The following is a 16,265-nucleotide window of genomic DNA, read 5'->3' on the forward strand; positions in this document are numbered from 1 at the left end:
CTAGTCTTTTTGCTGGTAGTTTCGGCCCTATATATATATTTACCTACTGTTCGGACGTGGTGGTGCCAGACTCTGCTATGATTGGTCCCTGCTCTCAGGTTGGGGGGAGCAGAGGACTATTCCCTGAGGCTGCACTGATTAGCTCTATGGTCCTGACTGATTATGGTCTATGCCACTGGTTCTTTACTTGGGTTCGATCGAACCCGTGGAGTTCGGTGAGTCGACCTCAGGGGTTCGGCAGAGCCTCCGACGACACACTTCTATCAATTACGGAAACTGAACATTTCGTCTGGCCCCAGAGGTCGTTTCGTCCGTTGTTATGTCCGTTTAGCAATCGGTAAAGCTCCGGACAAAACAGAGAAATACCACAGGAAATCATGGGGGCAGTATAGAGTCAGAAGCGTACCAAATCGGAAAAATGAATACAGAGAGAGAGAAGAAGAGGGGCAAGCTAGACTGCTGCTGCTTGCCCCATTCACAACGAATGAACAGGCTAGCCAGTAGCTAGCAGTAATCAACGTGCGACTGTCATTGTCGTACGTCGTTTTTATATTATATCCATACTATGTCAGGCAAAAGAAGAAAGTGGTCGGGTGAATATGTACAACATGGATTCTCATCTGGTGGGGTTCCGTACCTCCAACAAGGTTAAAAACCACTGGTCTATGCTGTGGTAACATAATCATGCTGATGAGGTTATACCAGAGCGAATGGGGCAATCAGGCCAGTCATCGACCATAATCAGTCAGGACAATAGAAGTACAACCAGGCCAGTCATAGACCATAATCGGTCAGGACAATAGAAGTAATCAGGTGGACTTGTATAAACCATTCTGGAGTGGACAAAAGGTTGAGGACATGTCAACTCAACTAAACTTAGCTGTGTTTTTAGAGCACTTTAAAACACCTACTGCTGTACACAAATAGCCTTACATGGAGCAAATATCATATAGTCAACAAGGCACACCAAAACAAATAAATTACAAAGACATTAGAAAGCACCATTCACAGTCAATTCACTTTACCTGCTAGTTAGTTCCCCCATCTTGATAAAGTATCAACTATTGTACAGTAGTTTAATCAGGAAATTGGAGGTCCGCAATTGGACTTCACTGATTCTGTTTGGTGACAATGGGATGAATGAATGACTGCTGCCTTTGTTTCTGTTTTGTCTAGGTTAAGTCGCTAGCTGACTCGATAGACGACGCCTTGACGTGCCGTACGAGTCGCAATGACTCCCAAGAGGGCAGTAGAGAGGGTGGCGGTCTTAGTGAAGATTTTGGGGAGTGTATGTGGAGCAGCAGCAGCAACCCCTCCTCCCGACGTAGCCTGGGCGAAAGAGCCAGAGGAGTCAGAGGAGGACTCAGCATGCACGGTGACAGTACAGCCACCTCGTACAGCGACGTCACACTTTACATGGACGACGGCATACCGTCCTCCCCGCTCTCCCCTGACCGGGCACCCAGTAGCACAGACACAGAATACTGGGGCCCCGGTGGGGGTGTCGGGGTGCGTGAGGACAGTAGAGACACGGAAGGTGGGGGCAGCAGTAACAGTCGGCGCAGTACACCGTGCACAGAGTGTCGGGACTATCGTCTGAGGGGCGCACACCTGCCTCTTCTCACCATTGAGCCACCAAGCGACAGTTCAGTGGACATGAGCGACCGTTCAGACCGGGGCTCTCTCACCAGACAGTTGGTATATGAGCAGGAGCCTGGGGTGGGAAGTGGCTCACCTCAGGGAACGATCAAACACACCCACAACACAGGCGCTCGCTCGCCCTCCACGACGGCCGCCCAGGGTCAGATCCGAGCGCCGGGCAGAGCCATGCCTACACACATCCCTCACCAAGTAGCCTCGCTCCCCCACCACCACCACCATCACCATCACCACCCCATCCACCACCATCAGTACCCTGACACGCCCTCGTCATCTTCATCACCCCAACAGCCCCCCACCACCCCTCTGTCCTCCTCCTCGTCGACGGCGCTGCCCTCCGGAGGGTTGGAACCGTGTTGCTCGGATGGAGACAACGACTCTCTGAACTCTACCACTAACTCCAATGAGACGGTCAACTGCAGCTCCGGTTCCTCGTCTCAGGACAGTCTTCAGGAACCGCTGTCTTCTCTGGGAAAACAGACTTATCAAAGAGAAAGCAGGAATAGTTGGGACTCTCCGCCCTTCAATAGCGATGTTGTCCAGAGACGCCAGTACCGCATAGGTCTCAACCTCTTCAACAAGTAAGATGTTTGGATTGCAACGAAACAGATCATTCGTACAGTTGTCTTTGAAATGGACTGATGTTTCTTTTAAACAGGAAACCAGAGAAAGGAATCCAGTACCTGATCGAGAGAGGCTTTGTGTCAGACACTCCGGTTGGGATTGCTCGTTTCATCCTCGAGAGGAAAGGTCTGAGCAGGCAAATGATTGGAGAGTTCCTGGGAAACCGGCAGAAGCAATTTAACAAAGATGTTTTAGAGTGGGTACAGAAAGGAAGCCCTACTTTGTTTGATCCAGACATGCAAATATGAAAACATCTCTATTGCGTCAATTTCAGCTGTGTGGTTGACGAGATGGACTTCTCCGGAATGGACTTGGATGACGCGCTGAGGAAGTTCCAGGCTCAAATCAAAGTTCAAGGAGAAGCGCAAAAAGTCGAACGGCTGATTGAAGCCTTTAGGTTTGTAATGTCCGTTGGACATTTCAGGCTTACCAGAGGTGAGCGCAGCTTTGGAACCATCAAACTACACTCACTCTGTTTCTTGTCTCCCATGCAGTCAGAGATACTGCGTATGCAATCCCATCCTGGTTCGGCAATTCCAGAACCCTGACACCATCTTCATTTTGGCCTTCGCTATAATCCTTCTCAACACAGACATGTACAGCCCTAACGTCAAAGCAGAGAGGAAGATGAAGCTGGAGGACTTCATCAAGAATTTAAGAGGTGCTTCTTGACCATTCAAACCATCCGCAATTTCCACATTTCTATGACCATATTTTACGGTCTGTGAGGGGTACCCAAAAGCCTTCATTTTCTTCAAATATGACCCAGCGCAACAGGTCATCCCTAGAAGGTTGTCTGCATGTATCACTTATATACTAGTGATTGGTTTCAAAGTAAAGTTTTGTTGACCATTTTGATTGACTTTGTCATATTTCATCTCGCGCATAATCTAATCAGATATTTAGTGACGCAATCCCTCCCTTTTATTAACCGAAGGTGTAGATAATGGTCAAGATATTCCCAGGGACCTTCTTGTCGGGATCTACCAGCGGATACAGAAATGGGAGCTGCGGACCAATGATGACCATGTGTCTCAAGTGCAAGCAGTTGAAAGAGTTCTTGTGGGCAAGAAACCTGTAAGGACCATTTTTCAATGTATACAGTATATTTGTGTGTGTGTGCGTGTGTGTGTGTTTGTATGACAATCTTGTGAGGACCACTAATATTTTATACCATATGTAGTGAGGACATTTTTGACAAGTGAGGACCTTTTGGTCGGTCCTCACATGTTTTTCATTCTAAAGGCTTCTAGAGGGTTTATATATGCATCTGCTAATTTTTCAGAAAGGTCCGCACAAATTCCCCCCAAATAATTTTTTGTGTGTATTTTCATTTCACTTGGATACACACCCTTTTTACTCACTGTGTGTGTTTACGTGTGTGTGCGTGGTTAATGAAAGGAAAAAGTTCATACCACAAAAAGTCAAATGATATTTTAACGAAATTCACTACAGGGGTGAGGACTTTGAATGTACCCATTCAGAAACCTCACTCCTGCTGTTATTTCAGTTTCAAGTCCACCTTTTATTTCTTTGTTTTTAAAGAATTTTAAGTGAGAAATGGGGTGACATTTAGTGTTCAAATGCAACACTGGTTCTTCTCTAAACTTATCAGCAACGGTGGTCCTCACTCCTTATCTGGAGTTATCCGGACCTCACAAAACGATTGAAACAGGAATGTGTGTGTGTGTGTGTGTGTGTGTGTGTGTGTGTGTGTGTGTGTGTGTGTGTGTGTGTGTGTGTGTGTGTGTGTGTGTGTGTGTGTGTGTGTCTGTGTGTACTGTATATAATTGTTGTATTTGTCTTATTAGGTGCTGTCCCTACCCCATCGTAGGCTAGTGTGTTGCTGCCAGCTGTACGAGGTGCCCGATACCAACAGACCTCAGAGAATAGGCTTACATCAGCGTGAGGTCTTTCTCTTTAATGACCTCTTGGTGGTAAGGTGACCTTTTTGGTGCTTTCTTTACAGTTTATCTTTCTCAGACTCACAGGTGTCCATACATAGAAAATAATATGCAGTGGGGCCTTGAGATAATCGTTTAATTTCTTTGAAATCTGATTCACCAAAGGCCGGAGCCACACGGCGTTCCAGATGTGACGTCACGTCAGGAATCGTCACCGACTCGAAAAAGAGACTTCCTGAATATTCAGCACGAGTCTTAAAACGTAAAATATAGCTTTATGCGGTGGAATCTTTCTAAAATACGCTCAGTAGAAGTCAGTTGAAGTGATTTTACAAAATAAATACTTGTCCGGGGGCGTCGGTTGTCCTTTAATGACCTGATGCCTCATCACTTAATGACTTAATGCCTCAACAATTAATGACTTAAGCCTCACGCATTTGAAACTTAGAGACTGTCAATGTGGCTTTAGACAGTGACCTTTTTGTGAACCTGTTTGCTCCTTTTGTTGCATCCAAACTGGTTTAAAACTGTTCTGTTGTGCAGTTACTGAATCAAACAAATTATTGTACAGTGATACCTGGCTTACAAACTTAATTGGTTCCCAGACAGAGTGTGTAAGGCGAAAAGTGTGTATCTCAAAAAAATAATTCCCATAGGAAACTATTAAAATGAGAATAATCCGTTCTCAGGTCCCCATAAATCATAATTTTCTACTTTCTAATATTCTAAGCCTTAAAACTACACAAAATATACCTTATTTTATGGATAATAAATGTGCTATGCTACTATAATTAAAGAAATAAACTGCACTGTATAATAAAGTCATTTAATTTACCTTTGTGATGGTTGTTGGTGGCTTGATGGAATGGAGTGGCCGGTTTCATCAGCATTAAACGCTTGATGAGGAACGTAACCATCTTCTTTCACCATCTTGAGGAATAATCCATTGTAATAATAATAATAATAATAATAATACATTTCATTTATAAGCGCCTTTCAAAACTCTCAAGGTCACTTTACGTGCTTTCTCTGTGATAATTTTATCTAGTTCCTCATCAATTGTGTTCTGTTTAGCTGGGTTGATAGCTTTTTGCATCAAGTGGACAGATGGCTTGTGCTTGTGGAGCCTGATTGATGGGATATTTTAACCTTGCAGTCGACACTCTGCCTTTGAACTATCAAAGTTGAAACTCTCTCACTGTCGTCTGCCTATCTCTTTAATGTTTAAACCACCCCCCCCTCACTGCTGCGTTCTTGACCAATCACGTGGCTTTAACCGAAGACTGGGGGCGGGGAATAGAGGACAAAAAAAGTCGGCAGCCATTTTATTTTTGGAGAACGGCTTCACTCTCTCTCTATCTGTAAACCCCACCCCCCTCACTGCTGCGTTCTTGACCAATCACATGGCTTTAACCGAAGACTTGGGGCGGGAAATAGAGGACCGAAACAAGCCGGCTGCCATTTTGTTGTGAGAAGAACGGGCTCGTTCGCAAACTACACATCACTCATTGAGGCAGCTCCGTGTACGAAAAAAGTTTGTATGCGAAGTTAAAGGTAAATTTTTCAGAAATGTAACGTTCGTAAACTAAAAAGTTCGTAAGCCAAGGCGTTCGTAAACCGAGGTATCACTGTATGTGTTTAATGTACAAACAATTAGGGAACAAAAGAACAGAAGTAGTTGCGGAAATGCTTCGTTCATCAAAGATTCAGCCATTGAGTTATTGTCTTTGTGTTCTGCATCAGGTAACCAAAATCTTTCAGAAGAAGAAAACGTCAGTGACGTACAATTTTAGACAATCGTTCCCTCTGGTTGAGATGCAAGTGCACATGTTCCAGAACTCATGTAAGAAAAGTGATTCCTTTTTTACACTTTTCAATTCTCAATGTCATTTAATGACATCGGTTCTGATTGTTGTTCTGCTTTTAGATTACCCTCATGGAATCCGCCTGACCTCTGCAGTCTTGGGTGGGGAACGAAAAGTTCTCATTGTTTTTATGGCCCCGAGTCAGCAAGACCGCACTCGCTTTGTGAGTGACCTCAGAGAGAGTGTTGCTGAAGTGCAGGAGATGGAGAAATACAGAGTCGAATGTAAGGGCTCCATCTACTGGTCACTGTTCTGAAACACGTGCTTCTTGCAACATTTCTCGCACTAACAGTGTTAGCATCCAAAGTAAGAACAACAAGATTTTTTTAATCTTTGGGACGTCACATAATGGAGCTCGAGGAGCGAGGGGAGAAAACACTTTTTTTCTGATGAAAGAAGAGAGTCTAGGGTTTCTTACGCTGTATTGAATGCTTATGTAGTCCTAAAACTCAATGCTCTGTGGGTCCTGGAATTCGAGTGACAATGACAAACACCCTGGCACAAGAGTTGACACATTTTTGCACATGTCTGGCAGTGAATGAGTTAAGGTTTGACTCTGCTTTCACCTGTGGAAGCAGTGTTTAATCAATGTGCTATTACACTTTATAGATTAATTCATTGGATCTAACCACAAACGGATCCACCAGCTCACCTTTACATCTTGGCGAATATTCAAAGTATATACCCATTATCAGAAGCTAATGTTGCTGTAGCTTACTCGGCTAAAACGTCTGATTTTGGTTCGGGGTGGAGTGTTTCATTGTCTGTCTGAGATGTTCGATCGGACACTGTGGACAAAGACTCGAACCCAGAAAGATTGTCTTTACTGCCGGCAGGAGACGTAGCCATTCATGACCGACATCTGAATTCTGCAGCTCTCTGCCAAGCTATTTATTGAGAGTATATGCAAATTTAAGTGATACATTAGTAAAACATAGTTTTCTTTATTAGAATACCACGCCCTTGGAACGTTCTGAGCCCCAACAGCTGTAAACAATAAAACATCGTCTCTTCCACGAACTAATAAATTTGTATTCTGGCTAATGAGCTCTTCCCGTGAAGGAGTTTTACGTCGCTAATTGCTTTGGTGATAAAGAAGTATCCCAAGACCTAAATTCTGTCCATTGCTGGATCTCATAGATGAAGATGACAGTTTAACTTACTGTGTCTGTTGACCTGATTGACCCCAAGTTGTCTGTGCTTCAATTGTGTATTCGAGTCACACATGTTGACTAAGCATATAACATCATGAAACCTTTAAATATGATAACTTCTTATTCTCTGTCATTCTCAGACAGATTTTGAGAAATGACCACTATGGTGTCAACGTGTTGAATGTCACACTAAATGTGTGGGCATACTGTATAACGATTTGCATCAAAGCGAATGAAAAGTCAACCGTTACCATCAGATGCCCCATTTTAATTCCTCTGGGTTATATTTGCAGCGGAATTGGAGAAACAGAAGGGTGTCATGAGGCCTAGTTTGCTGACTGGAGGTGTGGTAGGAGGTGGAGCTGGTGTGAAGAGCGACATTGTGAATGGTACTTTGGGAGGGACAAGTTTTGATGACAACTGCTCCATTGGCGAAGGTCTCAAACGCACTGCCCTTAGTTCATCTCTCAGGGATTTATCTGAGACAGGTAAGGAAAAAGTTTGATATTCCTTGCTGCAACGGGGATGGGTCGCTTCAGATATGATTGTATTGTCTGGTTCTATGGACCTTTCCACTGTGACATCAGGCAGACTCCAGGTGGTGGAAACTTACGGCCTTGTTCTCGGAGCGCGATTCCATCCATCCTTAGAAGTTTGGGACAATCAAAACAATTTTGTTGATGTGAACTGGCTCTGTCAAAGATTTCTATAGTTCCTAGTCTGTCGCTTGAGTAGTGGTTGGTAGTCCTATGATCATCCTTCCACAATTAATTTGGATGTTGAGGAAGGAAAATGGGGCAAGGGGGAATAAACCTTTCAGGGTATATCTGGAGGGGCAACATAAACCTATGCCAAACACACGTTTTTGTTGTTTTTTTAAGTTTAGGTCAGGGTTCGTGGTCTGCCACCTGGACGTTTGTATCCTGGCGCCTATTGTTGACAAAACACTATGAAAAGGTCTATCAGAACATGCTTTTTCTTAGTATGGATGCAACTTTGAAATCTTTCTCTATGCTAACTTTACTCTTCCTGGTGGGGTGCAGGGAAGCGTGGTCGAAGGAACAGTGTTGGGTCTCTGGACAGTACTATGGAAGTAAGTCTCCAAGACTGTATGAAGAGTTCAAATGCAATTGCAGACTTCTCCATTTTTAGTCAACTGACTGAAATAATTAATTTTTACAATTTTAGCTACTGATAAAAGTCATTTTTTTTCATTCTTAAGTGTTTGAAGCACTTAACAGACAATTTTATTTTTTTTAAAAAGGTCTTTCATTATGGTCTTTGATATAATTTCATCGCAAAACCAGATTTTCTCAATAGAAAATAATTTCATTAAAAACAAGTGTACGATTTGTAAGTTAGTACAGTGATACCTCATCTTAAAAAACTTAATTGGTTCCCAGAAAGTGTGTGTAAAGCGAAAGCTTCATCTTCCAAACATTTATTTCCCATAAGAAACCATTAAAATGAGAATAATCCGTTCCCAGATCTCCATAAAACATAATTTTCTCTGAAATAAGCCTTAAAACTACACAAAATATACCTTATTTTATGTATAATAAATGTGCTATTGTATTGTAATTAAAGAAATAAACTGTACTGGATAATAAAGTCGTTTTATTTACCTTTGTGATAGCCGTTGATGTAATTGCATCTTGATGATATCCGAGTGAAGTTGCCGTGCGACAGAGAGAGAGCCATAAATCTAAAATATTTAGAAATGTTTTTCAGTGCGAGACACACACACACACACACACACACACACACACACACACACACACACACACACACACGCATGTGATTTCAACAAAATTTCAGAATGTGTTATTTAAAATAACTTTGTGATAATACTCTCCATTAATATGAATAGTTTTCCGTGCCTCATGATTGGTAAAAATCCAGCCAAACAATCTGAATGAAAGTCAACTGGCCGGGTCCATACCAGAAGTTACTGCTAGCTAGCCTCCACACTGCTCATTAGCTTGCACGCTTGCTTTCTGCTGTCTCTCTGCTGTATATTGATGCTAACGTTATCATGGGGCTTGTCAAAGTACCATTGACATCGAAGGTATTGTTTCATTGCAAATTCGAATCATGGCAGAACCTTTTCTCTCCACAAAGGCGAATCCTTCGGTCCATTCAAGTTGAAGTCTACGATGCTCGTCATTGTATTTTTTTTACTCGTCAGGCTTATTTAAAGGACAACTGACGTCACTTTTTTGTTTTTTAACTGACATCAGAAAAACGTTTTATAGCATCTAAAATAGCCAAAACACGCAGGCTGATATGTCAAATGCAAAACACCAACACAAATGGCTTAAAGTCTCCCAAAACTGCCACAAAATGTAGCTCGGAACTGGACAGATTCAGAAAGTCCCGCCCCCTTGTTCGTGATGTCACTATTGGTCACACACTGCCTTGCTCCAGAATCAAAACAATGGCTTCAGAGAGTTCAGATTCGGAGAAGATGCTTTCCTGTTACTCATCCAGTTATGACTATAATTCAAATAGTTCTGAAGAGGAAAGCATAAATGTTTGCAATTGATTAAAGAAGTCCTTCCGGATCATTTTGAGGCGTCTGGACTCCAATGTAGCGTCCCAGAAAATGCACAAGATGGCGCACAAGCTCTGTTGGAAATGGGCTGATTTGTCCGCTGGGAATTTGTGTCAATTTAACACCTTTATGAGTTTTACCACAATTGGTAGTCTTGCTGCGACACACAACCCAGAATGCATTGGGTATCGCTTTGTCGGTCAGGGGCGTTCCGTATGTGACGTCACGTCAGGAATCGTTATCAACTCGAAAACAAGACTTCCTGAATATTCAGCGGCAGTCTTAAAAGGTAAAATATAGCTATATTCGGTGGAATCTTTGTAAAATGAGCTCAGTAGACGTCATTTGAAGTGATTTTACAAATTACGGACGCAACTTGTCCATTTGAACATCAAAGGCCATCTTAGGTCAGTATCATCCAATCAAAATTGCGCTTTCCGCCAACTGGCGCCCAAACAGGAAATAAACAGCAAAAAAGCGAGAATATGTAGAGTAAAGTCTTGTTATATCGATATTGGTTATATCGATAGTACTGCTTATTACGATACTATTTCTATGAACGCAAGGAGAAAATTTACATGCCGCAGGATCGGATATATCGATAGTCCGGTTATATCCATATTTTTCCGACTCCCGAGAATATCGATATAACTTTACTTTACTGTATTTAGTTTTATCGACGAGCCAGATGAGAAGAGGTCAATAAGTTCCCAACCCCCTGCTGTCGCTTCATGTGACTTTGTTTACCTCGCATGCTTCTGGAGCAAGATGACACTCTTTTCCTTTCAGGGATCCATCATTAGCAGTCCGCAGCCTCACCAGCGCTACCCGGTAGCAGGCGCGGTCCCGGTCTGCTACGCAACAGAAGACTTCCGGCCTCATCGCCCCATCCTGAGCCCCGGAACGGGGATGGGGGGTGGGCCGGGGCAGCAACATACCACTTCTGGGACTGGAGTCGGGAGCGTCTCCGGCGGTGCGGAAAGAGCGGCAGCGGGGAATTGCCCTACGGGGAGCGGCAACAACAGCGGCTCCTTCCTGGGCTCGCTCTTCGGCAGCAAACGCGCCAAACCGCCGGGGCCTCTTATTCCGCCGGGGCCACCCTACCCCGCGCCCGTCGCCCCGCCGACGACGGGAGGACCCCCTCCTCACTCCCCTTCATCCCTGTGCCAAGCGTTGGATGGGGGGCCTTCCAAGATCCAGGCTCTGCACGCGCAGTATTGCCACGCGACGACGGTGCAACCCCCGCCACCGTACTACCATCACCATCGCTACCGCGCCCAAAATGTCACACCTCCTCCGCTAGGGCCGCCGCCTCATACCGCGCAGAGATGCCCGCCACCCTTTCGTACCCCACTTTGCGCCCCGCAACTGGGCCATCTGTCCCAGCTCTCACAACATCCGGGTCGCTTCACCAACGTGGCGGTGGGACGTCCCCCGCCCCTTTCGCCTCTCTCCCAGCATTCCCCGAACCCTCAGTTTGCCCTGTACCGTTTGCCAGCCACGCACTCTATCAGGGGGTGCGCCGCAGGCCCTGTTACCAAACCGCCCCTAACCTTGTCTCACTCGCATCCGCACTCCCAAACGCACCCCGGCCACGTGCACACGCCGCACCCGGCCAGCCACTCCGGCCATCAAACGCACTTCATCTTCGGCACCCTGCCCCACAACCTGCCATCCGCTACCGTCAACGCGCATCACGCGGCGGCTTCCGCCGCCCCGTATCTGCCCCAGTACCCTCCGCTCTCGTCCATCCCCCCTCCCCCGCCGCACTCCCCTTTACCCCCCCCTTCGTCCCCCCTTACCCCTCTTACGCCTCTCTCCCCTCTCCCCCTCCAGCACCCCGGGCAGCCTCAGCAAGGGCAGCAGGCGACGGGGACAGGGGGCGGCTCCAAATCCAAGCCTATCAACCGGATAAGCACCGTAGTGTGAGTAGGGCGTGGGCCGCTCGGGGTCATAGGTCGGACGATCGGGCGGAGGATGCCGCTAGGGCCGGGGTCAGATCTGCTAGGATCGAGAGCAACGGCGGCAACGCGGCTGATAAGAGAAAACGCAGTTTGCTCCGCCTCTGTTACTTTCACCTCCGTTTCCCGCGTATGTAAATGGCAAGCACGCAAACAGGCTTGTGGGACTAATCCATTAGCTAGCTAGCTATTAGCTGGCTAGATAGCTAGCTAACTATTTGAGTCAGGAAACATATTAGCTATCTATTAGCTATCTAGCTAGCTGTCGATCTATTTGAGCTATCTATTGGCTATTAGCTATCTATTTACTACCTATTAGCTAACTGGCCGGCTAGCTAGCTTTCTGGTTGGCTATCTATTAGTTATATAGCTAGTTGTCTAGCTGGCTATCTATTGGCTATCTATTAGCCTTCTTTTATCAATCTATTTGCTACCTATTAGCTAATTGGCCGGCTAGCTAGCTATCTGGCTGGCTCTCTATTAGTTATATAGCTAGTTATCTAGTTGGCTATCTATTAGGTAGCTAGCTAGCTTTCTATCTTTACTTCTGAGTTGAGTGAACGCTGGTGCGTGTGGCTGCCGCTGCTCACCCACAGAAAAGCTGATCCTGTGACTGTAAAGTGACCTTGAGAGTTTTGAAAGGCGCTGATAAATGAAATTTATTATTACTATTATTATTATTATTATTGTTATTAACATGGAAAAAAGAGATTTGCTGCCCCCTATTTTTATTATTATTATTATTGTTCTTAAAGTATAATATAAGTATTTTTGGATGCAACAACCACTGTTAGGCAGCTTTGGTGGTTGCGCACATATAATAATAATACATTTTAAGCGTCTTTCAAATGTAATGTATTATTATTCTTAGAATTTAGGGCCACTTACTTAAAGGACAACCGACGCCTCCGGACAAGTTGTGTCCATAATTTGTAAAATCACTTCAAATGACTTCTACTGAGCGTATTTTACAAAATTCCACGGCATATAGCTATATTTTATGTATTGTGTGTTGCACCAAGACTACTATTTGATACTAGTTGACACAAATTCCCAGCAAACAAATCAGCCCATTTCCAACTGAGCTTGGGCGCCATTTTGTGCATTTTCTGGGGACGCTACATTGTAGTCCAGGCGCCTCAAAATGATACGGAAGGACTTCTTTAATCGATTGCAAACATTTATGCTTTCCTCTTCAGAACTATTTGAATCATATTCATAACTGGATGAGTCACAAGAAAGCATCTTCTCCGAATCTGAAGCCATTGTTTTGATTCAAGAGCAAGGCGTCCTTGCGTGACGTCATGAACAAGGGGGCGGGACCTTCTGTAACTGAGGTCATTTTGAAGTCGTTTTTGGACACTTTAACTCATTTTTATTGGTGTTTTGCATTTGACTAAAAATATCAGCCTGCGTGTTTTGGGCTATTTTAGATGCTATAAAACGTTTTTCTGATGTCAGTTAGGAAACAAAAAAGTGGTGTCGGTTGTCCTTTAATAATGACAATTTCAGCATTCTAAACAGCAAAAATTGCCCTTTGACTGTGCAATAATTCCCCGTTTGCTGACTGTATCTCATTCATCAATGATAACCTCAAAAACGTTGCTTTGTCTTTGAACTTTTTAACCACTTCAGCATCTTTTACCTGTAGACCGGGAGCCGTGCGGCTTTGTCATGCATTCCTCAAGAAGTTTGTTCATTAATGAAACAATCAAACAATCTATTGTGACTGTTTTCTGAAGCTTCTCGCTGTTTTATCAATAATAGATCTGCTATGTGTACGATGAATATTGTTTCTTTGATCAATTTGTAAATGTATCGTACAGGGTGATATAAAGATATACAGCTTCAAAGTCAGCTTTATTGTCAAATATGCTAATATGCATGACATACAGCACAGATGAAATGACTGTCCTCTCGGACCCAGCGTGCAAGGCACTTAGAATGACTTTAACAAACATAATAAACACGAAAACGCCAATTTGCCGGGAGAGGGGAGCTTTGTGAAAGTTTGTGTTTTTGCACATGTGACGTCTTTAGCCACTTACTCTCTCACCCTTCCAACCACTTTTATAGAACTCTCATCTTGATGTCACGGCATCCCCGTGACGGCTTTGTATTCTAATTATAATAATCATCATTATCATCAATCAGTATTGAGAATGTAAAACAACACTCTGTTATTCTGTGGACTCCAGCAATATTTTAAGTTGAAGTGCTCATGGTTACCTACAGTGCCAATAATCATTATTCTCTGATTGGGGGCAGAGAAGTGAGGAGTAAATGATGTCATTGTTTGAAATTCTACTGTATTGAAAGATAACTTGAGTGAAATGTAAATACACACACACACACACAAAAACATCCAAAGGACGTCCGTAGAAAGTGACGAATGTGAGATGAAGGATTTTACTGTACAGTGATACCTCGGTTTACGAACCCCTTAGCTTACGAACTTTTCGGTTTACGAACGTAAAATGTATGAAAATTTTACCTCGGCATACGAACTTTACCTTGGCATACGAACTATTTTTCGGGATACACACGGAGATGCCACAATGAGTGATGTGTCGTTCGCGAACGAGCCCGTTCTCATAACAAGATAATGGTGGCCCACTGTTTGTCCTCTATTCCCCGCCTCCAGTCTTCGGTTAAACCCACGTGATTGGCCAAGAACGCAGCAGTGGGGGGGGGGGGTTAAACATTAAAGAGACAGGCAGACGACAGAGAGAGAGTGAGAGAACACACACACACACACACACACACGAATGGGAGACGATAGAGCTTGAAACAAAAAAACAAAAGTGAAAAAAAAACAAAAGTGAAATTGTGAGAAAATTGACAGAAAACAGTGAAATTTGGACAAGTTTCAACTTTGATATTGCAAGGTTAAAATTCCCATCAATCAAGCTCCACAAATAAGCCGTACAAGCCATCTGTACACTTGATGCAAAAAGCTATCAACCCAGCAAAACAGAACACAATTGATGAGGAACTAGGCAAAATTATCGCAGAGAAAGCACCTATAAGGGATCATTCCTCAAGATGGTGAAAGAAGGCTACGTTTCTCATCGAGTGTTTAATGCTGATGAAACCGGTCACTCCATTCCATCAAGCCATCAACGACCATCACAAAGGTAAATAAAACAACTTTATTATACAGTACAGTTTATTTCTTTAATTATAATACCATAGCACATTTATTACACATAAAATAAAGTATATTTTTGTGTGTAGTTTTAAGGTTTAGAAAATTAGAAAGTAGAAAATTATGTTTTATGGGGACCTGGGAACGGATTATTCTCATTTTAATTGTTTTATATGAGAAATTAATTTTTGGGATACACACTTTTCGCCTTACACACTCTGTCTGGGAACCAATTAAGTTCGTAAGCCAAGGTATCACTGTATCTGTTGACTCGCCAACCCCTTTTCTTTTTTTGACTTTTCTTGCATGGATATAGCCGCACTTAGTTCGTAGATTGTTCTGTATAAATCTGATTGTAAATAATCTGCTTATAGGCTTTTTATGGGACAAAGTGATCCCAATCTGTATTTGGGTGTGTGCATGTGAGTGCCATGACGCATGTATATAGGAGCGACAAAAGGACAGAAAATGGTGTGCAAAAAGGAATATTGACTTGTTGATTTCTTATTTGTGACTGAAGACAAGCAAAACAATGAAGAGTAATATATCACAGCCTAGCGGTTATGTCAGTGCACTTATGGTGATTAATTTGGAACATTTAATTCAATTTTCTGTTATAAATGTATTAAATGTATTGAAAGAATAGATATATGACATGTGAATATTTATTGCTTCAGATCAATTAAAATGTCCTTGAAGTAAGGAGTCCTCTGTTTCTTAATGGAAGCACAGAATACTTTTTAAAATATCTTTCAAGTCCCCCCCCCCCTCCACCACCCCTTTCGATTTTGCTGATGTAGATTAAAAATGTCTCCATTGTGGAACTGTTAAAGACTTTCTGATTCTAGTAAAGCATACAAATTATCAACAAAACAGTGGTAAATAATATCTGAAATTACACAAAACTCACATCCATCCATCCATTTTCTGTACCGCTATGTCCTCATGAGGCGGTCCGTTTTAAATTGAAGATTTACATATCAACCTATACGTTTTCCCCGTATTTTATACGTTTTTTCATCACTTTGAATTGTGTACGCCGTATAACAACTTTTATACGATAAAAATCTGCGGTTTTCGAGTCTTTGTCGATGAAGCATGATATGCGTATGCGCGTCACATTGTTTTCGTTTCATTTTGTATTTCCGTTTCCGTATTTGAAATCCGGCATTTGTGTTGCAATTGAGGAATCAACTAGTTATAACGTAAAACTAAGCATGGGAGAACCGCTAAGTAAGAAGAGAAAAACGCTATGATCTAGGATAATAAGGGGAATTGTGATTATTAATAAGGGGAGCAAAAGTAATACGCGATGTATATACTATATATATATATGTATATTTTTTTATCGCTGAATACGGTCGATTATGAAAGTGCAATGTGCGCATGCGCGGTA

General features: G+C 43.1%; 1 protein-coding gene across 1 annotated transcript in view; it reads left to right on the top strand.

Annotated features, from left to right (window-relative positions):
- iqsec2b (IQ motif and Sec7 domain ArfGEF 2b) overlaps positions 1-15,567 on the top strand; it is a 36,349-nt gene extending 20,782 nt beyond the window's left edge. Inside the window, exons 4-14 of the mRNA XM_088989788.1 lie at positions 1,177-2,240; positions 2,318-2,479; positions 2,558-2,680; positions 2,778-2,944; positions 3,221-3,360; positions 4,095-4,220; positions 5,931-6,030; positions 6,115-6,276; positions 7,500-7,694; positions 8,250-8,299; positions 10,550-15,567. Of these exons, the coding sequence (XP_088845914.1) occupies positions 1,177-2,240; positions 2,318-2,479; positions 2,558-2,680; positions 2,778-2,944; positions 3,221-3,360; positions 4,095-4,220; positions 5,931-6,030; positions 6,115-6,276; positions 7,500-7,694; positions 8,250-8,299; positions 10,550-11,689 (3,429 nt within the window). The 3' untranslated portion in view covers positions 11,690-15,567. The remainder of the gene's footprint in view (positions 1-1,176; positions 2,241-2,317; positions 2,480-2,557; positions 2,681-2,777; positions 2,945-3,220; positions 3,361-4,094; positions 4,221-5,930; positions 6,031-6,114; positions 6,277-7,499; positions 7,695-8,249; positions 8,300-10,549) is intronic.
- Positions 15,568-16,265: the final 698 nt, after the last annotated feature.

Source organism: Hippocampus bargibanti, linkage group LG01 (assembly GCF_051943395.1).
Source record: "Hippocampus bargibanti isolate YZ-2025 linkage group LG01, ASM5194339v1, whole genome shotgun sequence".
NCBI classification, from domain to species: domain Eukaryota; kingdom Metazoa; phylum Chordata; class Actinopteri; order Syngnathiformes; family Syngnathidae; genus Hippocampus; species Hippocampus bargibanti.